The 26,595-nt window shown below is 49.7% G+C and overlaps 1 protein-coding gene across 5 annotated transcripts in view; it reads right to left on the bottom strand.

Moving 5' to 3' along the window:
- Window positions 1-26,595, bottom strand: part of KANSL1 (KAT8 regulatory NSL complex subunit 1) — a 100,736-nt gene that overhangs the window by 2,271 nt on the left and 71,870 nt on the right. For 2 of the 5 annotated variants that reach the window (XM_054801177.1, XM_054801176.1), the window contains 11 exons: window positions 23,497-23,601; window positions 18,288-18,403; window positions 16,611-16,806; window positions 13,892-14,057; window positions 8,620-8,805; window positions 8,043-8,204; window positions 7,561-7,712; window positions 5,109-5,227; window positions 3,842-3,899; window positions 3,104-3,216; window positions 374-620 (listed from right to left, as the gene is read on the bottom strand). In XM_054801177.1, coding sequence (XP_054657152.1) covers window positions 374-620; window positions 3,104-3,216; window positions 3,842-3,899; window positions 5,109-5,227; window positions 7,561-7,712; window positions 8,043-8,204; window positions 8,620-8,805; window positions 13,892-14,057; window positions 16,611-16,806; window positions 18,288-18,403; window positions 23,497-23,601 — 1,620 coding nt within the window. The remainder of the gene's footprint in view (window positions 1-373; window positions 621-3,103; window positions 3,217-3,841; window positions 3,900-5,108; window positions 5,228-7,560; window positions 7,713-8,042; window positions 8,205-8,619; window positions 8,806-13,891; window positions 14,058-16,610; window positions 16,807-18,287; window positions 18,404-23,496; window positions 23,602-26,595) is intronic. The other 3 variants (XM_054801179.1, XM_054801178.1, XM_054801180.1) reach the window with 3 other exon arrangements.

Below are 26,595 nucleotides of genomic sequence, written 5' to 3'. Positions count from 1 at the left end.
CAGCTCCACGGTGCCGTGCCAGCCACAGAATTAGCCCAGGCTCGTTAACAGCGCACGGAAAGCTTTGGCACACGTGGTGAGGACACGGCAGCCTCCAAACAGAACCAACCGCTGGAACAGCATCCTGCTGCCCAAGCTGAACAGCACCACGCTCCACATCCCAGCTGGCCGAGCGTTTGGACAGAATTCCCCATGTGCAGGTTTCCAAGCTGTTTCCCCACAGCGAGGAGGATAAAAACAGCCAAGTTTGAGCATCAGCTTTCCCTTTGTACCCATCACTGCAGTGACACAGTGACAGGCAGCACCGGGACCTTCCCACCAGGCTCCGGGACCAAAACTAGAGCAAACGGCCACGACTGGAGCCGGCACCCACCTGCTCATCAAAGCCAGCCTCAGGCGTGGAGCAACGGGTGTCCTCGCTGGACAGAAGCCGCATGGAGTCACGAGAGAGGGGGGTGAGGGGGGCAGAGAGCAGTTCGGGGCTGATGGGGCTGCGCGGTGAGTGGGTGTGGGACAGCTCCGAGTGGGAGTGGCAGTTGCCCACGTCAGGGGATGCCGGCTGGGGAGTGGAGGGGTTCCCCAGCTGGGGGGTCGTCCGTCCATCTGTTGATCTGTAAGACCTGAGAAAGGAACACACTTGAGAGCCTGGTTTCAGTCCCAGCTGCGCTCCCACCAATACAGGGGCCCAGGACCACTTGGTGCCACCCTATGATCCCTTCCACCGCCCCCGCACGATGGGGAATGCCACGGGGATCCGGCACACACAAGCAGGGAATGCCACAGCCCAGAGGTTAAACTCATCCAGGCTCAGCCACTGTCTCGATGCAGCTCTGTGTCACTGACGCTGCTCTCCTAAGGTTGTGTCCCCCACACATCTCCTACACTGCGAGTGCTGCATAAATGCCACGATGAGAAGCCACCTTATGAAATCAGACGCTTAAAAATCGGTTTCTCCAAGCGTTTCCACCATCCACACGCCATGTGACACCAGGCAGTTCAAGAACCAAGCGTAGTGAATCAGTAATGCTGAAAATACAGCAAGTTCAACAGTTGGGCATAGGAGGAGCGCTGTAAAACTCCTAGACTGGAAGATTTAAACCAAGAATTAAGAAAGTTTGAGCACCTACACAGATTCCCAGGTAACAGATCCACAGGCTGCAAACAGAGAAACCTAACTGGAGTCCCCACGTCTGTGCGCAACAGCAAGTGGCAATCTAGTACTGCCAAGAATCAGATTCCAAAATCTACCTTGGCCAAAACGTTCATCAGAACATACAAACCCAGCCCCAATTAGAGTAATGAAACAGCTACACCTGCAGCAAGCTAGGCGGAGTCCATGTGCTCAGTCAAGATGCAATTTAACAGCCGCTACAGGAAAAAACAAACCAACCTGTTACATACGTGAGGCAGAAAGACCACGAGATGCCCAGCAGATCTGCTGGGCAGGTCACAAAGAGAATGACGTTTAAGGGAAACTAAGTGAGTTTACCCCAGTGTTTACTGGTTATTACCTGGCCCGGGTACTCCACAGGCAAGGAGCAAGGTACTGGCTGAACCACGGTGACAAGGAGCTACCAGGCCACGAGTGGCTCCAACCATTTCCAAAGAAAGACTAAAGCAGCTGCAGAGGACAACCCCTGCATCAGCCCAGGCTGGGAGCTGAAGGACGAGCAAGGACCCCACTGCGGAGGAGCTCGGGATGTGGCGGCTGCAAGTTGAACGGGGCCAAGTCGCTCGCAGCTCAAACACAGCAAACCACATCCTGGGTTGCGCTGAGGAACGTGGCCAGCAGAGCAGGGACACTTACATTCCCAGCTCTCCCTGCTGGGGAGCTGCACTGGGAACGCTGGCCCCAGCGCTGGGGAATCTCCACCCTTGGAAGTGGTCACGCCATGGCTGGATAAAGCCGTGGCCAACCTGGTCTTCTGCTGGCAGCGGTCCTGGAGGAGGCTGGACCGGAGACCTCTGGAAGTCCTTCCCACCAGCATTTCTAAACCTGTGAGATGAAGTCTGAATTCACCTCAACGACCAAGCCAGGACCTCAACACAGCACCTTTCACCAACGTCCTTACAAGAGGGTCTTTAGAGAAACAAAGTTATGGTGAAGTGCTATTGGATGTGAGAAATTGGCTGAAGAAGTCCGCAAACACCAAAATGTCCCGCACTCCACCAGCACCGGGAAATGCAGCTGCAGATGAAACGAGGTGGCAGCAGCACAAGTGGAATTTGACAAACGCTGCCTTTGCATTTGCAGAAGTTCTTGCAGAAACAACCTTGCACAATCGCACGCACCTGACAGGGCTAAACTGAAACCACAATCAGACTAAGACGACTGGGTGCATGTTTGCATGCAGCTGTAGTTCAGTACACGCTTCTGCCCAAGAGCATGGTGGTTCAAAACCAAACAAAGCATCGGAAATCAAACAGAGAAGAGCGAATCTCTCCTTATGCAGATTTATGATGAGATCAACAGCTGGAAACCGTGTGTGGTTTTAGACACCCACTCACAAAAAGATGTGCAGAAAGGGAATCAAACGTCAAGCGATCAGAGGAAGGTAAGGACACGTATATAAACAGAGCAGAGAAACGGCACTGCTGAAGCAATCGAGCAGAGATGCGACAGCGTAACACTGAGAACCACCACCGTTCCTTGTTCCTGCACGAAGGATGCCCAGCTCAGCCCTTTTGCTTTCCTCTGGACTCCCAAGCGGCGCGCCAACCTCCACGCTTCCAGAGCGGTCAAAGGGCTTGAGAAAGCAGAATCCAAACAGAGGGTGCAAGAGTTGGTTGTCCATGACTTAACTGGTCGCCAAGCCCCCCGCCTAAGCAGGCTATGCCCTGCTCCTACAAGGGCTCCTCAAGCTGCTCTCATGAATGGTGATCAAACTTTCCAGCACCAGCACAAACTTTCTACCACTTCCACACATCAGCCAATCTAATAAAGCCTCCACACCCTGCTCCAAGAGCATCCCCCTCTGCCGGGAACGACACATGGGCCAAGAGAAACCCGCTGCGTCCTCTTTGCATCCTCTCTGCACGCGAGTGCTGTGGGTGCGCCGGGGCAGCCCCTGCCAGCGCCGAGGGACCGTGCCGGCAGCCGTACCTGCTGCCCCGCCGCTGCGGGGGCATGCTCGTGCTCCACAGCCACCGGGCCCGCTCCATCTCTTCACACTTGCCGTGCCGAGCAGCGAAGGCCGAATCCGACAAGTCCTCGATCTGGAAAAGGAAGGGTACAGGGCTCAGTCAGAGCTTTCTTATATTAAATACGCATCTCCAGCATCAGCTACAGAGTGCATTTAAGTAAATGTTTATGTCTGGAGGGAGGCAGACGTTGATCAATGAGCGCTAGAGCACCTTGTTAAACTCAGTCTGCATTACTTAGGAAGAAATTAAAACCTAAAAAGCCAAAGGAATTATCCCAGACTGAAAGCTCTCAAACAGAGGTTTAAGGAAATACCATCATTATCAGTTTAGCTAAAATAATAACTACAGCAGCGTGACCGGTCATGATTTTTGATTAGACTATTCCATAAAAAGATTGCTGCCCAGAGAGGTCTCCTGACAGCAATCAGACCTCAGATTCAGCTGTACCCAGGCAGTTAACCCAACCTCTGCCTTATCATGCCTTTCCTGAAAAGGAACCAACACCAGGCTGGTTTCTGCAAGGCCAATTGTGCCATTTTGTTGCAAAAAAAAAAAAAAAAAAAAAAAAAAAAAGGAAGAGAGTCCACACCTCCCTGCTGAGGTCCCTGTGTCCACTCCCTTCCGGTGTCCTCAGTGGACGCTGTTCAGCCGCTACGAACCCCATCCTGCGTTAACTCAGAGATAAAACTCTTCTTACCTCCTCGTTGTCTTCATCAGGGTTCGCTTTCAGAGCGCTGATATCCACTTCGCGCCAGCTGCAAGACACAACATTGGAGGGGAGTCAAAGACCGGCACAGCCAAGCACAGCAGCGCATGCCCTGCGCGCCCTGTCTTTTGGGAAAGAAAAAAGATAAGCCTGCCACGATGAGCAACATACTTAGGTATAAAAACTCAGGTTTAAGCCAAGTGGCCACATTTCTCTACCAAAATCCCTCCTGGGCTATCAGACAAGGGTTTCTCCCCTTCTCCTGGCAGCCTGCTCCATTTTGAGCACATGGTTTTGCAGCGGGTTCGCACCCACTGAGCGTGAGGGCAGGACACGTCCTTCCACGCTGGGAGGGTCAGGACCGGAGAGCGAAGCTACCGGCGTCCTCCCGCTGCGGCCCGTCCCTTCTGCCTCCCTGCCCAGCTCCTGGCGCTGGTCCGGCGGCGCGGCTGAAGCCTGCCGAGGGCAGAGGAAGCAGAGCAGATGCTGCAGCATTTCCTCCTCTTCCTCTGGCTCAGCAACAGGCTTCGTCCCTGCCCCGCTCTGACAGGGCCTGGGAAGGGCATGTAGGACCAGGAGGAAGAAAGAGGTAAGTTGGGACAGAGACCTGGAAAACTGGGAAAGAAAAGGAAGACTGGAAACCGGGCAGTTTGGATGAAGAAGCTGCACCAGTGCTGCAGGAAGTTGGCACACTCCTATCGAGCACTCAGGTGTGAAAAACAGCAACCGATCTCTCTCATCCACAGCGTCCGTCCCCAAACGTCCAAACAAGGGCCCACAGCTCAGCTCGAGCGGAGAAAACTTCTGATTCCCACCACTGCCCAGGGCGACCTGAGGCAGCGGCCCTCCTGCCCCGCAGCGTCAACCCAGCCCAGGCACCCACCACCCAAGCCCGGCCACGTGCAGAGCTGGGAAACCACCAGGACCTTTGGCTCAACACACTCAGCGGCTTTGCAGCAGGACAGAGGACAACCAGGATGACTTTAGATTGCACGGAGACCTGAGCAGGGCAGCTGTCCCCACACGCGAGGGACACTTGGACAACATATTCCCTAACTCAGCAAATCTCCATCAATGAAGTGACCAGAAGTTTTCCAAACTTGCTCCTACTTTCAAGGAAGAAGAAAGCCTCTTTTCCTCACCAGCATTAGCAGCCACTGGGAGCAAAGCCCTAGGCCAGGGCTGAACTTGTGACAGGAGAGCTGCACAGTAAAAGCCTGGGACGTGACAACCCCGTGGGAGCGGGGGATCCACGTACCTGGGTGTGAGGATCTCCTTGTACTGCAGTTTCTCCACACGAGTCGTCGCAGCAACGGACATCGGGATGACAATGTTGTTAATATCGAATGAACTTTCGCCTCTCCTCCTCCTTGGCTGCTGTAACATGAAGATAAGAACCACATGAGAAAGGGCTGCAGGTTTTGTCATGTTAAATCACTGATGGAAAAAGGATGTGGCCGCATATGAAATGGCCTTGTATGACCTATATAGAGCCTCCAGAACCAACAGTGATTTGCATCAGAATGGAGTTCTGCTTGCTGGAATTCCTCTTCCCAGCCAAAAATCCTTAGCTTGGAAGGTACAAACAAGGGCAAGGCCTGTGGCGGTCCTGCAGGCACTGAAGCAAGGTGGGCAAGGGCTGCTGAGCTACCATCTCCACGCTGGCACCAGCCTCCGCACAGCCAGGTGGATCAGGGGATTGATCCGGCTGAAAAACTGACCCAGCAAGAAGAAAAGTCTCCCATATAATCCAATTCCCTACTGTCAACATAAAGCAAGGGGGGAGACCATAAGGGACAAGGGAAGAACCACCCCGTTTGGAAAGAGTCCCCCTGCTCGTGTCCCTGCAGGGGTCTGGACCCACCGCAGGTGACACTGTGACAGAGGAGGAACGTGAAGCAGTCAGGAGATCATCTCGGGTTATGACAGCTGGACCAAGAGCCGAACAGCTTCCATCTGTATTGCGCTTTTGACTGGAACAGATTTTCTACAACAGAAATAAGCTGCACACGTATCTATCTAAACCTGGTCGAACGCTGGGTGCTCTCCAATCATCTGTCTATCCAAAAACCTCCCCCAAACCTGTGATAGCAGCACTGCCAGTACAGTGACATGAATCCTCATGGATCAGCTCGATACGCGAATGGTCCGTCTTCCTAATGGAGTCACCTGCAACTTACCATGTTCTCCGACTCCTTTGATCCCCACAGCTTTTAGTGTAAAAACACGCAGGAACCCAACTGCCAGGGACCTGCCACGGCCAAACCCCAGGACTGGCGTGAAGCTGGGTGAGAATGGAGTGGGTGGGCAACTATTGCCATGGCGGCAAGGAAATCCCAACGTGTCACTGTCAACAGCGAGGCTTGACCCACCGGTTGGGGAGCAGATGCAAACCTGCACCAGATTGGGATGCTCAGACCCAGACCCTTGAGCCCAGCACCCACAACGCTCTTGCAGGACTCAAGGCACTGAAGGGAAGACACCTCATCTTGCTTTTCTGAACAAGCTTGTGAAAGAGCAGCAGAAAAAGCAGCAAGAGAAGACCAAGATATGTGTGTGAAGCACAAGGAAATGTCATCTTGACAGGCTACAGGTGCTGAGAAGAGCAGTCCTTTTCTCCAAAACACCTAGTACACTCAACCCAAACTACCACTGCTTGCTGGGTTCTTCAGGTACCCTGTGTCATCAACAGGGTGCTTTCACTGATGTCACAGCTGATGATGGAACAGCAAACTCCACAGTGAAGGAACCCAGCTAGGACCTGGCAGCCCCAGAGCAACAAGCCTGGAGCAAGGACAAGGGCCCTCAAGGTTGAGCTAGAAGTGGTGCCCTCAGCTCTGCCATGGACAGATGCCTCTAATCACCCTGGTTTCACTATCAGGGTTTGAGGAGACCTGCTCCGTTATCCCTGGGTCACATCCAGCTTAGGCTGCCACACAAAATACCAACAGAGGCCAGAGACCAGGTTCTTCATGGGGAGTTCAGCAGAATTCAGTCCTTTAATCAAGGGTCAGACGCTGGGAGGATGGATGACGTCTGGCAGAGGAGTTGTGTCATCCCTCTGTCCCAGAGCACAGTGGGAGGGAGTTACAGTCCTGCTCACTGATGGATTTTAGACACAGCTTCATAAAGGTCCCAAATCCTGTCATCTTTAGCATTTTGGGAGGCTGAGCACATATCAGAAGACAGTTATGGTTTCAGCAACTGCTGAAGCTTGTGTATAGGTGAAAGTTAGGATCTCAACCACCACTGGGGTAGCACTGCCCTGTGACTCAGCCCTACAGCCCAGTGCCACTGAGGCCACAAAGGGAAAGCTCTCTCAGTGGAAGCAGCGCTGCTGGTGCTCAGCTCTCCTATTCCTCTTCCTGGCATCCCCAGACAACTTCAGAAACCAAAACCTGGACGTGCAGCAAAGCCAGGGGACTGATGACAACAGGAACATTGATCAGCAGTTACTGAGCTGACACTGAACCTGAAATGCAGCTGACTGGCTCTCTGCACAGCCAACATCAACCCAGGAACCCCAGCAGACCCAAAGTCAGAGTAAAACAGAGGACCAGCACTCCTACCATCTGCTGAACCAATGGGTCCAGTGTGGTAAGAGAAATACTGACCGCTCTCATGCCCGAGATGTGTGAACTGCTGGAAAACTGAGATCCCATGGTGGAGCAGAGCTCAGAAACCTCTCCAGAAAGGCACTAAATACTTACGGCTGTGCTGGAGGTGCCCTGTGAACTCGTGCTGGCAGGAGCGGAGCCTTCTGAGGAGGTGGACAGTTGTCGTGCTATGGGGCTGTGAGGTGTGGGGGTCGCAGCTGCTGACAAGTAGCTTGGGCCACCGACGTCCGTATGATGCTTCAACACTACACAAGGGAGGTGGGAGAAAACGAAGAACGACATTAATAAAACAAACCAAGGGGCTGGTTGGTGGTGGTGGACAGAAAAGGACCACGTGCACCAGAAACGGCCAGTGCCGAGGAGCACTTTGCGTGAAAGAGAAGCACCTTCTGACGGTGGCTGCCAGCTCGAGAGGCCCTGGGGGAAGAAGCAGTTAGAGCACACGAGACGTTGCTGCGGTGGTGACAAGGCCCAGAAGCGGTGCGTTCCCCCTTCTCCGAGGCTGGAGGCGGAGAGAGGCTGGATATGCAGCAAAGCCCAAGCTCCCCCCGAGAGACCTGGCCGTGGGAGCCTACCTTCACTCCTCTCAGACGAGCAGTCTCGCAATCGCTTTTTGTCATAGGCAGGAGGCTGGACAAGCGAGCGCTCTGGCGCTCTCTCGGCCTTGGACACGGCCGTAAAATCGTCTAAAGGCGGCCTGTGTGCCTTGTCTGGTTGGATTTTTTGATGTGAGCGCTCTGAGGAGGGGAACAGAGAAAGAGCTATGAAACGCCTGTTTTCACCTCTCTTTCTGTTGGCACGGGAGACTCTGGCAGAGTTGACCAGCTCCGTAAATCCAGACAGGTCGGGCTCAACACCATCAGGGCGCTGGAGACATGTGCTCAGAGCAGGAGGAGCTGTAGCACTGCCCGTGCCAGCGTGAGCACAGCCTCAGACCGAGTAAGAAGAGGTCCCTACGAACCGAGACCAGCCTGAACTTCACAACCTGCACACACTTCACTTTCAGCCCTGGCCTGCGATACCACGGCCTCATCCCCGAGAGCTTAATTTGAAGGGTATCCTCCTCCTCCTCTCTCCTCCCAGACTGCACGGCTGTCGGGTACAGGACCGGGCAATGTTTCTGCACGCGGCGGAGGCGGGGAGGACACTTACTGGCTGCAGTGAAGAAGGAATTCACCAGCTTGTGGCGGTCCTTGCGAGCAGGGTCAGACAGGCTGCTGGTAGGCATGGGGGCTCTGTGCTTAAGCGAGAGCTTTTTGGGAGGTTTGATTTTCTCATAGGGTTTGTTCTGCCACTGAGATTTCAACATGCTCTGGAAGTGCAGGCTTGTCGGCACATCTGCAGAGGAATACAAGACACGGCATTTAACTCAATTATGCACCAGAAAGCTGCGGTACCATAATCCTCCCCTAGTCCCCCGATAAGAACAGCCCTCAACAAATACACAGGCACTGACTGTAAAAGCCAGGCTTTTAAAAGCCTTCCTCGCATTCAGGGAGGACCTGCGGTGTTAGGACCCAACATTTCTAATCTGAAGCTCTTTGAGAGAAGCCCATTCCTACAGTATTCACAGCCCAAGTATATCCTGGCAGGAGAAGGAAGCCTTTGTCAGAAAAACCACGCATCTTTACCACTGAAGTTATCTCATGTACCGCCACGCTCAATTCTGCTATCGCAGATTTGACTTCTAAGAATCCGAGATATCTCAGCACATCAAATCTACAGTGGTACGGGCTGGAAGAGAGAAATTCAGCTTAAATCCTCAATTTCAGGTCAAGCCAAAAGCCAACCAAGCATTGTATGACGTTAATCTGCCTGATGTGGCATCTCAATCATCTAACGAAAGCTGTGCTAAGTGAGCGCACTTCAGAGGCTCCAGGAGCAGAAGTACTGCTGCTCGCCAGGAGCTCCCCAGGCACCTGCGAGCAGGCAAACTCACAGGTAATCATCTGGGTAACCGATGCATTTCGAGCCTGAAGTCTCTGTGCATGCCACAGGTCACGGTAAGCCAGAGTACCTGTCCCTATTTCATCCTGCTGCCTCACAACGAGCACGTGCGGTGCTGTACTGCTGTGGAATTCGGCAGACGCTGCTTCTGCCCACATTCCTCAAGCTTTGTTTCTCCCAAAGCCCATGCACACGTGCGCTCCTGACCTTAGACAAAAAATAGAATGCTAGTGAGATTATTCAGCATATTTCTTCTGCAGATAGGCTAAGCTATAGGGTAGACTATAAAAAAAACCTCAACCGTTAACTGGACTACCAGCCTCAGAGTCCCAGAAATAAGCCTTCCTCTCGTACTTACAGCTTCAAACTTCAGACCTGATCACCAAATACTGCTGCCTAAGGCTCCTCCAAGACCCAGCTCTCTTTTATATGCCTGAGGGCCAAAATCCTAGTTTGGAAAAGCATTAAAACCTTTAGGGTTATCAGGAGAACTACCGAGACATAAATTTATATCTTCTCCAACTACACCTGTAAGATCATTATACACCAGCACTTGTGGTTTGCCACCCATCTGCTCTCCTCTCCCAGTACAGACCAGCAGAGCGTCGCCTGCAGGACACGCAGCCTGCTGCAAGCTCACGCTGCCTCAACTAGGAGTTGAAAGCACTAAGATGAGCATCAGTAGCACAAACATCCCTCCCCCCACATCTCTCAAGCTCACAAGACATTTTCACAGGGACTTTGAAGCAACCCTGAGCAGAGATGAACCTTCCCAGGCCCTGCACAAGGAATAAAGCTCCTCACTCTGTGCCTGCAGAGGGGACGTGGAGGCAGTTAGGAGCTGCCATGGGATTTAGAAACTGCATCTAGATAATCTCAGAGGGCAAGTGGCAGAGATTCCAGCCCTGCTGGTAGTCTCAACAGCTGATATCTGAACGCCTGCCCAGTATTTCCCCACCAGCTCCAGGGACTGGAAAGCCCCAGCAGATCCAGGCAGGCACACAGGACGGAGAGGGCTGGCAGAGCGGGCTGGAGTCGGCTGTGATTAATGGGGGAACCTGACTCTCAGGGAAAAGCCAGGACAGCTGCATTTCACGTACCTTGATGGGGAAAGCTCCGGTTCCTCTGGGCAAGGAGCCGACCGAGAGCTTATGGGTCAGGATTAAAGGGAGCGCAGGGACAGGGGACGTTACAGTGGGTCTGCTACAGGCCACCTGACCAGGGAGACCGAGCAGATGAGGCCCTCTATACACAGACAGGAGCAGCCTCACGTTCACAAGCCCTGGCCCTCATGGGGGACTTCAACCAGTCCGATATCTGTTGGAGGGCCGACACAGCAGGGCACAAGCAATCCAGGAAGTTCCTGGAGGGCGTTGATAACTTCCTCCTCCAAGTGATCGAGGAGCCAAGGAGGAGAGGTGCCATGCCGGACCTTGCTCTCACCAACAAGGAGGGGATGTGAAGCTCAAGGGCAGCCTTGGCTGCAGCGATCACAAAATGGTGGAGTTCAAGATCCTCAGGGCAGCGAGGAGGGTGCACAGCAAGCTCAATGCCCTGGACTTAGGAGACCAGATTTTGGCCTCTTCAGGGACCTGCTTGGTAGATGCCATGGGACAAAGCCCTGGAGGGAAGAGGGGCCCAAGACAGCTGGCTAGTATTCCAGGGTCACCTCCTCCAAGCTCAGGAGTGATGCATCCCAACAAAGAGGAAGTCAGGCAAAAATGCCCAGGGGCCTGCATGGATGAACAAGGAGCTCCTGGGCAAACTCAAATACAAAAAGGAAGCCTACAGAGGCTGGAAGCAAGGGCAGGTAGTTTGGGAGGAATACAGAGAAATGTCAGAGCAGCCAGGGATCAGGTTAGGAAAGCTAAAGCCCTGATAGAATTACATCTGGCCAGGGGCACCAAGGACAACGAGAAAAGCTTCTATAGGTATGTTAGTGATAAAAGGAAGACGAGGGAAAACGTGGGCTCCCTCTGGAAGGAAACGGGAGACCTGGTTACCCAAACCATTCTATGATGGTTTAGCCCCATCCATTTGCTAAGGAAGCTCTTTGGCCACCCCTACTGGTTTGTGGAGACATGTCCCGAAGAACAGAGAGGGACCAAGCTGGTCCTTTAAGGACATTGCCAGCAAGGCTGCAGCACCACTGTGCTGAGGTGGTGTGACTTTGGGAAAACGGTCTCTTCTCTTTGCTAATCTTTTGCTTTCTCCTCAAAATTCACTCTGTCCCAGCATCCCCCACATCTGTGGAAGGAGAGGACAGGTTGAAGGAAAGATGCAAGATGAAACGGTTGTCAGCAGAAAATTAGTTATTTGCCGGTTTGCCACTGCCCTGCTGTCAGCACGGGTTGCACCAGAGTCCGCGCAGCAAGTGTCACCGTCACTCCTCCTCCTCGGGCGAGCGGTGCAGGCCTCCCGGGGACCGGCAGATGGCAACCACACGGAGCCCGAGCGCCCCGGCTCTCATCCTCCCACCAAGGTTATTACATCATCTGAAAATTCCCAGCAAGAAATCAGATGAACCAGAGAAAAAAAAAAAAAACCCACAAAAAAAAAACCCTGAAAGGAAGGGGACAAAGTGCTTATGAAGCACAAGTGCAACGGGTTAAAAGCTGCAATGCCTGCCCCCTGCTTGCCAGAAGAATAAACGATCTTTTTCCTCCTGCAGTGCCTGGCGATTTTGCCCTTGGCAAACTGCACCGGAGATCCCCGGCTGCTGGCACCAGCGCAGCCCCGGAGAGACAGGCTCAAAGTGAAAGTCAGCACATGCTCACAGGCCAGGCTCCATCTAACAACCTCACAGGCTCCTCCAGAAAGTCTTAACTGAGGCTCTGCCCATCGACCCAGACAGCTGGCTTTCAAGGTGAGCCCCCAAAATAATCCTAGGGGAGCACCACCAGCAACCTGGATGAATACTCACAGGCAGTGAAACACCTCGGTGCGACTGACGACGTCAGGCAGAGCGATTTCTCTAACTGAGCACACGACCTGGCTTTATGTTTGGATAGAAAAATATCCCCATCCCCAAAAAGCAACCCTAGCAAAAGTACATTAAGCCTTAGTGAATAATCAAAGTTAATCTGAGGAAGGGAGGGGGGGAAATTGGTATTTCTGTATAGGTGTGTTAAGCTCTACCCCACAGAGTTTAAAAACCCCAAAGGTTTTAATCTCATGCAGCCAGAACGGATCTTTTACCACGTGAGCCGGCTGCGGCTGACCTGAAGGAACTGGGAAGTGAATACTGGACGAGGTAATTTGCCTGGTGGCCATGCTGCAAATAGTACACAACAGGTTTTCTCACCACTTCTAGGGTATTAGATTTAACGCTATAGACAGAGGCTTACAAGTGCTGTGAAATCAGGAAATAAAATTTCTGCTTCGAGAGTTCAGTTACTTTAGCATTCCTTAACAGAGATGTGTCTTTGGGGGTGGAGATTTAGTTTTTAAAAATAGCACCAATTTACTATTTTAGTCTGCTTTAAATATAGTGCTAGTGAAAGATGCCAGATTAATTGTTCCCAGACGCTCCGTGCATTTCCTACTGTTGCACAAAGTCTGTGCAAAGCTGGAATTTAAACCCAAACACGCACATTAGCCCAGTGTCTTAACCTGGACCATCCTCACGAGAAGCAGGGACACACACACCTTCCTCCTAGCATTACCATCGCCAGCCATGCAAGGAAAGGAACCGCTATCATCTATTTACTGCCTGGCTCTCCTGACAAAAGTACCAGTTCCTATCATTTGTGGCCCTGTATTTTGTGATCAGAGGAAAAGGATGACAGATGGACACCAATCTCATGCAAGTCAACAGTTTTTGGTGAAAGAACAGGCTTGTATTTAATTTGGAAGCAAAAGACTCTGGAAACTACTTCTTTTCCCTTGGGAAAAGTCCCTGCACACGAAATCTGTGAATACCCCGCAGTCAGGGTTGGTTAGTTATTCCTCTTAATGATGATTAACACTGATACAGTAAAACAGGGAAACGAGTGTCTTAACGGGAACATCCCTTCTAACTGTACCCTTTGAACCATGGAAGATCATTTACAATTCCATACAAGGTCAAAAAAAATTTCCTGTGACTTAAACCAATCCACAAATAATTTTATACAGATGAATAAACTCTGCAGAAGCAAATATTTCTCAAGTGGTTTATAGGCACACGGACACCAGCCAAAGACCCAGGTCCCAGTACAGACTCCCAGGCACTGCTCGGTTTCCCCACCAGGTCAGGTTCCCATAACACACGTTCAGAGCAGACTTCAGGTGCAACACTTTCCTGCACCCTTCTGCTCCAATAAATGCTCTTGCTCCTGAAGATACCTGCAGATTAACGAGCTCGGTCGTACCCACGCAGATCTGCTCTTCCTCTGGAAGCCCAGGACGGAGGAGCAGGCTCCAGAGCACATCCAAGCATCCCCCGTAACCCGTCTAGGACCCAGTTTGACAATACCCCCGTGGGTGCTGTGCTTACCATCTGGGAATGACAGGACAGGATGAATACATGAGTCCAGCTGGGAGAGGCGCTCCAGCAAAGGGGCGTCATACTGGATTTCCAGAGTTGTTGAGCTTCGAGTGCCACACAGAGCACATGAAGGGTTCACATCACAGCTACATCGCACCAGGATATTACGATGGACCTGGAAAAGGGGAGAGAATTAATTTCAACACATCAGAGATCTGTGTGTCTAAGGGCTCTCTTCACACACTCCCCTTTGACAGCTCATGAAAAACATCTTAAAGGCTGATTTTTTTAATTTTTTTTAATATATGCCTTGTATAAAACCTGTTCATTTATTCTCATAAAAGGACACAAGCTGACACTTAGAGGGACGTCTTTACGGAGTGGAAAAGGGTGGTTTTCAACCTTGTTTCCTAAACCAGGGCAGACTTTCAATTCACAGATTTATAGACTTTATATAGACTTCATTTGGATGAAACCACTGCAGGCAGATGCACAACTGGATGTAAAACCCATACAGAGACAACGACCTATGATTCCTCATCAAAATGGAAGGAGGTATCAAACCAGATCCTGCAGAAAGCTGTTCTCAGTCTAGCATTATTACAATAATTTCCATTAATGACTTGAATGATGGAAGAGATAATACCCTTAAGCCGTAGCAAATAACACTAGAACTGGGAAGGGCTGCAAGCACCTTGAAGGAAAGAGCCAGAATCCCACTCATGGTTACATATTATAAGAAACAATTTAAAATAAATCAAATACAATTCATGAGGGCAAACACAATAACCGGACGCTTCAGTGACCAGCGAAGAGGAGGAAGAGGTAAGTGAGCAGCAGTTCTGCCCAGAGGATCTGGTGGTTGTTATGGATCAGAAAATGAGCATGAATCAGCAGTGTCGTACCGCTACTGAGAATTAACACCCCACGGGGCTTTAGAAACAGGATGGCTGTGCAAGACGCGTGAGGTCATCCTGCCACTCTGCTCGGCATTGCTAACATGTGAGCTGGAGGGTTGCACCCAGTTTTGGGCACATATTTCAAGAAACGTGTGCACCAAACGGAGAGGAAAACAACAAAAAAATTACAAGATCAAAAAAAATACATTCTATGTAAACCAGAAAGACCCGTGGCGTGTTTAGGGTAGAGGTGACCACATTAAGAATTGCCACATCAACTTCCACACTTCAGGGTGAGCTTCTGAAGCGATGAGGGGAGTTGACCAGTTCACACCAGGACTTGGACTACTGGTAATGACTTTAAATGGCAGCCAAGGCAGCTGACAGTAGAAAGTTTGGTTTGTTTGGTTTTGGCACACTTATGGATGATCTCTATTGAAACAGTGAACTCTGCCGGTTGTAATTTCTGATCGCAACAATCCACAACCACTTTGTGCTAGACAGGAGAGTGCGTCAACTGGACATGGGATTTCTGGACTGCGACCTGGCCATCACTCAGCCTTCTCTTGAATAAGTGGAGGAGTCCACAGAAATCCTCTGCTATATGGCACATCTTCCATCCTTTGGAACTGCTCTTCTGAACCATTTCTGGTTATCAAATGTATTTTAAGAATATGGTCAATAACTAACACAGAATTAACAGTCACTTCTTCAAACACTGAGTGCATGAGTCAGCATCACCTATGGGATAGTTCATAAACTTCCAAATCACTGAAGATCTTGCAAGCAGTCATTGCAGAGGTTTACCTCTGGGAGAAATACCCCAGATAAAACTGCCAATGAGTGTAAGTTAAAGCTAACTCAGCTGAGTGAGAATCTATTTTGCTCAGAAAAATGTCCTTTTTGAGCTTCTCTAAAACTCCGGCACCCACAGAGTGAAAACCCCCAAACCCTTGTGGTAAAGTTTGACTTAAAACAATTTGACTCAAAGGTAAGTGGATTTTTGCCATCCATGGTTCTGCAACCACGAGAACTGCGTGCACAAAAAAGGTCCTTATTCCCTCAATTTCTAACTATCTATCCTCCAAACTGACAGTTTATGGCATTCCTAAGAGAAATTAAAAAGAATGAAGCACTGCCTTTCCTCATACAGGGAATAAACTGTATTTCCACTGAACTGACTTCTGCATAAGGGCAAAGGAAGACTATGTGGAGGAGTATAAAATAGATAAAAAAAGAAAACAAAACCAAGAAGAGTCATGGCATTCAGTGATTTCCAAAGTGAAGCAGTGGAAACAAACACGATCACCTCGGCAGGCCTTTTGCAAGACATCCCACACATGCCTGGTCAGACAACTGTAGTTTTCTTTGAGCAAGCAGCAGCGAGTTCCTGGGGCTGTGTTAATTCCTGCGCTCAGAGTCAAGGTTACCCCATACTCGACTTTTCAGAGCTCCTTTCGACTGCTCAGACTGTGCCTTATTGAACTACCTGGCCTCAAGTTCACCTCGGGCTGGTTGGTCTTAGAAAAGAAAACCCACATCAGAGTTCAGCATCTCCCTTCCTCAGTGACAGCTAATAAGTCTTCAACTAATTAAAAGCTTCTCCTTCGTTTCTCCTTTGCTTCTCCAACAACCTTTGAAGCCTCGGTGCCCTGCTCTTCCTCCTCATTTTTCTTCCTCTCTTAATAACCACAAACGTTCCCAAGCCAGGGAGACCTCTTCATGCAAAGAGCAAAAGCTCACTGGACCAATGCATCAGTACCTCACGAGGCCATTTGGTGCGGAGCTTCAGCTATATACTGCATCGAAAAACCCCAAACAGCACTAACCTTTTTGGAAAGGGGCATAATGCTGCTAGGTCGAACAAGCCGTCGCTTCTTACAGCTCAGTACTGGGCGAGTGCGAGCTGCTACACACGTTCCATCCGAAGATGAAGAAACCATGTTCAGTCGTTGCTTTTTATGCAAGAGCTCCTCAGCTTCCTGGCCATCTCCCTGAGCATGTTCTGCCAGGCCAGGCTGAAGACTGCCCGAGAAGAGAAGAGAGTAAGACAGATAGTGTTATTCATTCAACCATCCCACGTTACCCAGCAGCACCAGCCGGGTTCACGATTCAGACGTTGGCAAACACCCCAAGCTGAGTTTAAAGCATTGCAGTCTCATGACACAATAGCTTTTATTAAGGCAAATTTTTGCTTTGGTCACTTTTCACACTATCTTACCACTGATCCTTTGACAAAGCATCTTTGGAAGTTCTGAACCAAGAATTGCACATAAAGCTGGACACAGAGCAAGACCAACAGCCACTCTAGCCATGAACAGCTTTAACCCCAGAATTCAGCTTCCCTCAAAATTACACTTCAGGGTATCTTAATACAACAGGTTCTCATGAGTCTAAAAGCCAGAGAGCACAAGACAGAGAACACAGAATTTTCTAGAAAAAACATTTAACTGTGATGTAAACTTGATTCTGATTAATATTTGAGAACTACACCTCTAACAACTCTCAGCAGTGACACCAGAAAGGCGCAATGTTAACGTTAACCTTTCTGTTTTACGTACAAAGGACTTTGCCATCCACAAGCAGTAACCCTGCCCTACCGTGGCATCAGCACGCCATGCCACCTACCAAATACCAGCGCAGCCCTTCATCTACGGAACCTTTTCACGTGTATTTTACAAGTGTTTCATTTCTAAAAATGCAAAACATTAAAGTCCTGTGGTCTAAGGCTCTGCAGTTCAAAGGCTACAGGCATATAAAGGGCTCTGTTATAGCCTGCAGTGTTTCAGCTGTAGCAATGACTTAGCTGATCGGTGCTTTCTATGCTCGCTCACACTGCACTGGTGCAGCATCCCTCCCTCCTCAAGGTACTACGCAAGAGCAATGGTGCTGGAAATGCTTCTCTAGCCACTACCGGAACTTTGAAGCACCGTGTGTTCAAGGGCTTTCGAGTGGTTCAACTCTGGAATCATCCTGAAGTGCAGGAGAATTTCTTTCACTTGTTTTCATTTCCCCACTTAACAACTTTTTCAACAAGAATGGCCCAGAGAAACAAAGAATTTAGAAAGTCTTACTCCCAAAATCAGTGGGATTTGGGTTCCTCAGTATCTCCAGAAAAGTGGGCCAGTGGTTACAGATACTTCTGCAAAATAATTGCAAGTGGGCCACTAGTACATTTGAATCGTACCATTTGCAAGCGTATTAAAAATACCCATAAAGAAACAGTTTTGAACGTGCTCATGGTTGCCTGCAGGGCTTGTTCATGTAAACACAGCTCAGTTTAATACCATTTTCAGAAAAACAATGCAGCAGAAAACCTCAAGCAAGCAAATTCCTCCAAAACGTTTCCAAGCATGATCCACCACCATACTTTTTTTCTAAAAGAGACCATTTATACCGTTACCAACCCAGTTACTACCAACCAGCATGTTACAGGCTGGTTTCCAATGGGACTTTTGTCAAGATCATAAAAATCAAACTCCTCCCATAATATGCAAGCAGCTTACGTGTTAATAACTCCATTGACGGGTCTTGGTGCTCCACAGGGCTTGGCGGGATGGGACTCAGGAGTATTTGCAGCAGAAATACCCACGTTCTCTAGTGGCTGGGATCCCGAAACACTCTAGGAAAGGATGAGAAGGATCATAAATTAATAAAAAAAGCTTCTTCAATAGCCACAACTTTCTTATTCCCAGTTTCTAGTTGAAGATTCTGCACCGTAGCCATGGGTTTCTACACAGGACTTCAAAACAAGGGTTCAGAAGTCACTACGTGAACAGGAGACCGGAGCAGCAGGAGGATGCACACAGGACAGCGCTTTCAATGCAGGAACCAAAGGACTTCAGTCCCCCTCAGGCAACCACTAAGGAGCATGAAAGGCTGAGGTCTTTCAGGAGATTTTAGCATTTTGTCCCAATAGTGCAAACAAGTTCGTAACCACCTGAAAACCTCACAGGCGCCTTCTGAAGTTTGATGCTGTGCTCTAAGCCACACGGCTGCAAGCTCTTGTCTGAGCACTTTGGGGGAAAATGGGAGAAGGAGAGGAGAACAGACTTGCAAAACTGAATTTGCATCTTAACTAAATACCTGTGCAAACATGGCCCAAATAGCGCTTAGAAAAGTATTTTAGATGAGTATGCACGCAAGCTGTGGGTTTTGGATATAAGCAAGCCAACTCTATAAAGCTAAAACTGCCTGATAAACACAAAGCTGGAAACATCTTTTTGGCAGAGGAAAGTAAGTAAAAACTAAGCTAAAGACACAGAGCTCCCCAATCCCTTCTGCCCTTGGTCCGCAGTGAGCAGCCACAGCGCTGAACGCTGCACATCTCCCGCTGCTCTGCGAGCGGCCTCAACGGGAGGACGACTGTCACCGCAGCTTCCAAGGACACACGGGCTTTGCACCACCTCCTGCCGGTGACATTCCCGCTCTCCTCCCCAGCAGCTGCCGGCGTGGTGCAGCGTGTTCATACCCCTGGCACTCATCGCCCCCAGTCTCATCCCCGCAGCCCCTTCTTTTTGATTTGACGCGCTGCTCCTCCCTGGGGTTAAACTTCATTTCTTCCTTCGCGCAGCACTTCCTACACTCACTGCCAATGTCTCTCTAGCTGGGTTTCCCCCTTTGTGCACGCAAGGGCGGTGGTGCGTTTCAAGTACTAGTAAAAAAGACAAAAGAAAAGGTCTGACTTATCTCCATAGATATCCAACCAGCCAGCCCTCCCTGCTCATCACATGCTCCATCTCAAAAGCATCAGTGCTGAATCAATTAAAATCTTCCCTGCAATCACTCCCCCAACCCAACGAACAACTAAAATCAGGCTACGGCGGTGCTGGACTAACGGTTTCCAGACTAGCAGAGACCTGACTCACCAAGGGAACAGCAATTTCTGACAACACAGGAACTTCTGCCTGTTGCCTGTTTGAGGAACTTTGCTGGGTTTTCTACACTTCTGCTAAAAAAGACGTTTCTCCTGGGGAGGGGGGAGCAGAGACAGGATCAGACAGACAGGTTTGTCTCCGATACTCAGTCTGAGCGCACAGACGCAGGGGTGAGATCGGATCGCGCCAGAAGCGTTAGGCAAACACAACGCGGCACCCTGTTGAGGCGAAGTGGGTTTAGGAGCTGAACGTTTTCCCTCTGGTTTCCAGAGGCTTGGCAAGACTGAGCCTTCACATGACACCTCCGCCGGAGGCACCCCCGGGTTCAGGAGGGCGGGTACACATGACTCATACACTCTTTTGAAATAGGGTATTTATTTTCTTCTCCAGAAAGGGTCTTAAAGGAGGAACCTCTTCTCCAAGAGCTGTCTCCGGCTCGGTGGTTCAAGATGGGAAGAGAGGGTGACCTCTCTGCTTCCTGCGGAGGAGCTGGAAAGCGTCAATCCAAGGTCTATTTATCAGAAACAGCCCAGGCTCACCTTATCACGCTGAAGATGGGTGTACCCTAACGAGGCTCTGACATGAGCAATGGGAGGAACGAGCAGGACTGCAAGAACTGACATCTCCAGTGCCCAGAGCAGAGGCAGAGCTCCTGCACCAGCTCCTCCCGGACGCACCTCCCAGCGCCATGCCTTCCTCTGGGGCTGGCTGGGCAGCCAGGCTGGGATCCCGAGGAGCGTTCACCACACCAGGATCGCACTGATGCTCCAGACTGAGCTCTTCGCGGTGTTTCGGATATGCCTGGGGTCTGGAAGTCCAAGTCTTTAGGATCCCTAGGACTCTTGGGGGGGGTGTCAAAGATTCCGCTTTAGCCCACCTGCTTGCTGCACATGAAAACAGGAGCCTGCAGGAGCCTGCAGACTACCAGGGGCTCTCACGACAGCAAAGAAGTGGTGTGCTGGCAGGCAGGCATGACCCAACACCAGGAACGTCCCTGTATTCCCAAAAAATCCCAGACAAAACCAGACAGGTTCAAACCTTCACCTATGACTAGATACAAACCCCTAACACAGGGAAAAGCCTCACCAAGACACTCCATCAATAGCTTTTCTCATTCATTATTACAAATTTTAAGTGCACCCCCCTCGCCAGACTAGCAATACAAGCAACGAACCAATACCAACAGCCAAGTTATTTCTTCAGGGCTTCATGTTATTCCCATCCTCAGGCAAAATTATTTATTCACATACTGAGCTTCCAGTTCCCAACAGACATTCCCAGGCTGCCTTTGCAAAGCCCTTCCCTCCACTGTCGATAGGATTAGTTCCTCCTAGGGATTATCAGCCCCATCCCACATATCAAGCCAATGCCCGAGGACACGTATCCTGCATTCACGCTGGAGGCACCCATGGGCAGATGAGATCCAAAGAGGAGCTGGGGATGAGAGGGGATGGATTCCTCCCCTTACTCCGCATTGTGGACCTCTCACTCTGCTAGTTGGGGCAGAAGCAAAAAAACAAAACCAAACCCTAATTTTAAGCAGCCCAAAGAGTGCCAAAATGATAAACACCTCTCCAGGAGAGGCCGAAGAGATACCCTTCCAGTAAGTGTCCTAACGCAACAGGAATGGTCTCTGGGCTAATCTCTGGCTTGGAGCAGATCAAGGCTCTGACTCAACACCCCACCCTTATGAGCAAGTCTAATTAAGCCCAAACCCTCCAGCAGCAGCAGGGTGTAGAAGCTGGGTGCCTGGAGGCAGCGTTTCTGGTGGCTGACACCTCCAGCACTGCTGCAGAGAAGTGAGCAGTGTGGAGCAATGTGCGCATCCACCAGCAGCCACACGTGGAAGGGGAATAAAAAGTCCCGTTTCAGGAGGAGTTACTCTCCAACACGGCAAGCACGGCTGCAGGAGTAGCCACAAGAAGGTGCCAAGTAGGAACCTGCAGCCTGCTTTATACCGAAAATGTTGTTCTTCACTGCTCTCAGCTTCTACTATTTGTGTCACTGTTACCTCCAAGACCTGCAAGAGAGATTGGATCTCCATCACGCCAGCGCTGCAGTAATAAAGTCACCGTCTGAAGAGCTTATACCCAAGTGAAAGGGATGAGAAAAAGGACAAAGCAGGAAATGAACAGACACAGGAACAGCGAGATGGCTGTGAGCAGCAAAACCAGACAGCGCTGGCCAATACTTTTCCACACATCAGAAATCCATAGACATTTTCTATTCTATACATGGAGAGATGATGTTTAAGACAACCTAAAAAAGGACAATGTGATGATTTTGTAAGTATATGCAAAATGTCTTTAGTATGTAGGGACAAAGTCAGGTAGGACACAGTCCTTTCATCTGCAGATTCCCAGGTTGAAAATACACTTGTGCCAGATAAACATCCTGATTTAAGCAGATAAGGAAGAAAATATTCTTCCTATCACTGTTAAATTTGCTCATTTATCTCTGTTATCAGCCTGCTATTTACAGATTAGCTCCCAAATAACAGCCAATTCATCAGTGCAGGAGCATGCTATTTCTGAAGCGAATTGGAGCACGCTGTCACTGCGCTTGTTTATTATTCTCCGAGCGCTTTTTGGGTTAAAGCATGAAAAAGCAGGAGGGCCACACGACAGACGGACATCACTGCTCAAAACCAGACAGTGCGTAATGCTTGTGATTCAATCACGATCTGTAGCAGCCCCTGTCAGCCCGGCTCTCCTGCCTCCCGTCGCTGCTCCAGCGTGGCTCTGTTTTCATCTGAAGCACCATCCACTATTTCAGTCGTGAGCAAAACCTGTTCATTGTACCCAACTACATGGCAGAGTTTTGGGCTCAGTCAATCTGCTAATTAAAGACTTAAATTCCAAACATGCATCTGAAAACCAGTGTCAAGAGAGGAGGCATTTTATTACAATCACTTGTAATAACCCCTTTGCGGTCCGGCATTAATAAAAAATTTCACAGTATTTCAGGTTTTCACTCAGTATCAGGAAAACTCTGACACAAAGTCTTGCCAGCGATAGGAGAAAACACTCGAAGTACAATTTTACGGTCACTTCTAGTTACATTTTTTACCTGTACCAACTACATTGAACACTGGTCTATGAAACTCAAGCGCTCCCACTGCAACAAAGCTCCTTTTTGCCCCAAATGCGGCATTAGGGCAGAAACGCAGGAGCGCTGCAGCTTGGTAACAGGCGTTTGAACCACGTAGGGACCACCCTTCTCCTAGTACTACACCACAACTTCCAAATCCTCCATTTTAATACGTCAACGTGTCCCACAGGATCAAAAGTAATCACAGCCAGGCTGAACAGTACGATCAAGCCTTTAGTCTGTGGCCTATATTTCTGCATTAAATAATAAATACCTGGCACTCTGCATAGTTTCCAGCGCATCTCACTGAAATCATTAGTTCCCTTTCCAAGGGGTAACACTCAGGCAGATATTAATAGACACATCTTTAGAAGCCTTTGCTAATTGTGCCGCGCTCAGTTCGAGGTACTTTTTTGCTAGAGGGAAAGGATTAGTTAGGATTTTTAAGCTTCACAAAATGCTAATGCATATTACAAAGGTACCCCGAGGAACTCTGTTCTAAAAGGTGTTTAAATCCTATCGTTTATTAACCCCAAAATAACCTGGGAGGGGGCGAGCTACACAGACCAACAGATCAGCAATTCCCACGTGAAGTCCCACAGAGAGATGCTCCTGCAGGAGGCCAGTCCCACGCCAGAACCGCGGTTCACGCATCTCTCTCCACTGCAGCTTAGAGGATGAACCTCCCTACCCAAAATTCATGATCGTGAAGTATCTGGACCCAGTCGCTTCTGCTGCTGGCACTTACCAGCCGGTCAGCCCCGGGCTCCAGCTTAACTTCAGCACTAACGGGACAGGATGCATCATCCACTGCAGGATCAGGGGGTGATGCTTCACCAAGAACTATCAGCCCCTGGAAGAGAGGGAACAGGAATTAACTGCGGGTCCTTTGGTCTCGGCAGGGAAACTGCGCATCCACCGTCCCCCAGAAACTACCACGGCTGCACAGCACGGCTTGCATTCCCACCGCATTTTTCAGACATGATGCCAAACAGAATCTCCTGCTGCCTGGATTTTCCCGACGTCTAAGCTGAACTTGGAGGGGGGGAAGGACAGCGGCTGAAGCCAGATCACATGCCTTCAGCCCATTAATAGTAGACAGTTAGCTCCCTCTCGGGCAAAACTGCCGAAAAGCCGCTGCTGTCCCGTTGCCCACCCCTTCCCCTCCTCCCGCACACGAGGAGGTTCAGCAAGCTGCATGCCAGCAAAACCAAAGAGAACATTTTGCTGTAGTGCAGAGCAGGAAACGACTGCTTTCATAGTACAAAGTGGAACTCGCCACCACAGCCAAGCAAACAATTTTGAGCAGGTGCCAAAAATCTACAGTCAAACTTGTTACTCTGAGTAGATTTTTTCAAAGACATGATACTCACAAAATTCAATAAGGAAAGAAAAACACTGATAAACAAGCCACTGCTATAAACCTGGTGGGACAAAGCACAGTGGCAGAGCATTGTTTTATCAGGCTTAACATATGTTGTCCTGTTTATGTTTTACTCTAAGTGAAGCTTACTCCCAAGGCAGGAGTGCTTTCTCTCTGAACAACACAAAGTAAAATAAAATTATAATTATGCATACTTGAGCTATATTATAACAAAACAGGCCAAAATGTGCACGGGATTAGGGAGGTGGTAGAAGCTACAGGCCATGACTATAGTCCAGGACCAAGGCAAGCCAGAACAAGTTTGTGATCAGTCAAACAAGGAACTACAGGAAGGGCTGCTCAGATTAAGAACAGGCGGATCAGTCATCTGAAAACAATTTCAGAGACTGCACAGCGTGTCACAAGAAAGTGAACCTGGAAGGGAACCTGGACACGTTACCTGGAGAGATCAGAGAGCTACAAGGCTTCCCTCAAAGTCCACAAAGTCGAGTTCTACATATAACTGTGCGTCAACAGCTGATGCCATGGCACGTGGCCACTGAAGTCTCTTGTAAGGCTGATCTCACACCTTGACACAATACAACAGATCGGTGGCTTTCAAGAAAGATAGTGGCAGCCCATAGTTCAGGGATACTTTATTTAAAAACAGTTCATAAACTAAATACAACTGCACATTGCCTCTGACCAGCAACGAGGAAGTAGCCAGCTTCTAGAATAAACACGATGACGATTTTCTAGAATATTCTGACATGCCAGAAGGATGTTTAGTGGACGAGATAGGCTGGACGTCTAAACTCAATTAAATACTGCTGTGCTCTTCCTCTACTCTTGAAAGATCCCTCTCCAAAAGCAGCCCATCACATTTCACCACTGCTTCTAGAAACATCCTCAGGCATGCTTCAGCAAAGCGGTCAGTCATCTCCAGATGTCAGGTGTAGGAGAGAGTGGACATGAAAAAGGGAGAAACTGGGACTGAATGCAAAGTTAGAAACAAGGAAACTGCTTTGCTTTGACACTCTGGAAAGTGCTTGGGCTTCTCATTTGCTCAGCGAGAGAGTAAGATGGGGAAGCACGGGCATTAGAACAGAAACAGCCACCAAGGACTTCTGCCTTCACTTTAAAGGAAGAGGATGAAGGGAGCTGCTCCTTGCCTCAGGAAGGAGTAGTAATTAATTCTAGATACTGTATTTGTTTAGAAGGATGCCCCTTTACTAGTGACTTTGAAGCAGAAGAGGCCTAACGCAGCTTTCCCCGTGACAGTCACGGATTTGGTTTTCGTGTCCTCGTACAGCAGCTGCACTGCCCGGACCCGCCGTGCGCGCCAGCCCTCTCCCAGCTCCTACACCCCCGAGCAGTCCCACAGACCTGCAGGTTGGATGGCATCCTTGGGCTCACGCTCTCTGCTTTACTTTTAAGAGTTTTAAATCTCCGTTATTTACACACTTCTGGATAATAGCGAGAAATTAGAAAGGCAACGTCAAATTTCCAACTCTCTTTCAGGAAAGCAACAGCGTGGCTCAATTATTCCAAGGTCACACAACACTCGCTTTTCACCAGCACTCTCCAAAGCAAAAAGGAAGGCCCCCTCCAATATTTTTGGGCAAGTTTGCTGCTCCTTTACTCCCATTTTTATCACAGATTACGGTATTAATGAGAAGTCAATCGTATAGGCCTCAGACAGAGACAGATCCCAGGTGTCTCACAGTGCTGTAATAGTCAGCAGCTTCTGCTAACTGGGACTAACGGGCAAGGAAGAGGACTGACACACATTAAGACACAGCAGAAAGAGATCGAGTGTCCTAAACAGCCCCACAGAGGGACAGCAGCGTCTCTTATCGTGCCCTAAGCCCGACATACCACTACAGACACAGGAAACTCATGAGAACGCTGCAAATTCCTCCAGCGAGAGGCTCCTCCTGACTCTCATCCCACCCTTCCCATCACGCGGTTCTCTTGACTCAGCAGCTCCGACCAGAGCACAGCCCTCCCCACGGGACAGGCTGCGCACAGATTGGACCAAAAGCTCGAAGGGAACGCAGCAAATCCATCTCGGATGGTCTGGGAACAAGCTGAGTCTGGGTCTGCAGAGACAACGTGCAAAACAGCCCCGTCTTTAAGGAGCTACAGTCACTGTATTTCAACCACGTCTGGCACTGCACAAAATTCCTGCAGGAGCCCTTCCTCTTAATTTACCTCTTCTTCCAAGAGTGAAACTTCTAAGACACACAGAAAAAGAGAAAAAAAAACCCCGCTATTTGTTCCCTTCCAAACACAGAGCATCTGCCACCCACACACAGGGAGGTGCAAAGATTGCGTGGGGGGGACCAGCACCGAGCCACATCCCATCTCAAAACGGCACATTTGTGAAAAGAAACAAAGCCACCTTATTACCTTCATGGACGTCCAGTCCCTTAAATTAACCGTACATGCTCTTCAAAACCAACACAAAACCGAAGGCACAAC

The sequence above is a fragment of the Grus americana genome, chromosome 22 (genome assembly GCF_028858705.1).
Source record: "Grus americana isolate bGruAme1 chromosome 22, bGruAme1.mat, whole genome shotgun sequence".
Lineage (NCBI taxonomy): Eukaryota > Metazoa > Chordata > Aves > Gruiformes > Gruidae > Grus > Grus americana.
This window is presented reverse-complemented; position numbering and strand designations above follow the sequence as displayed.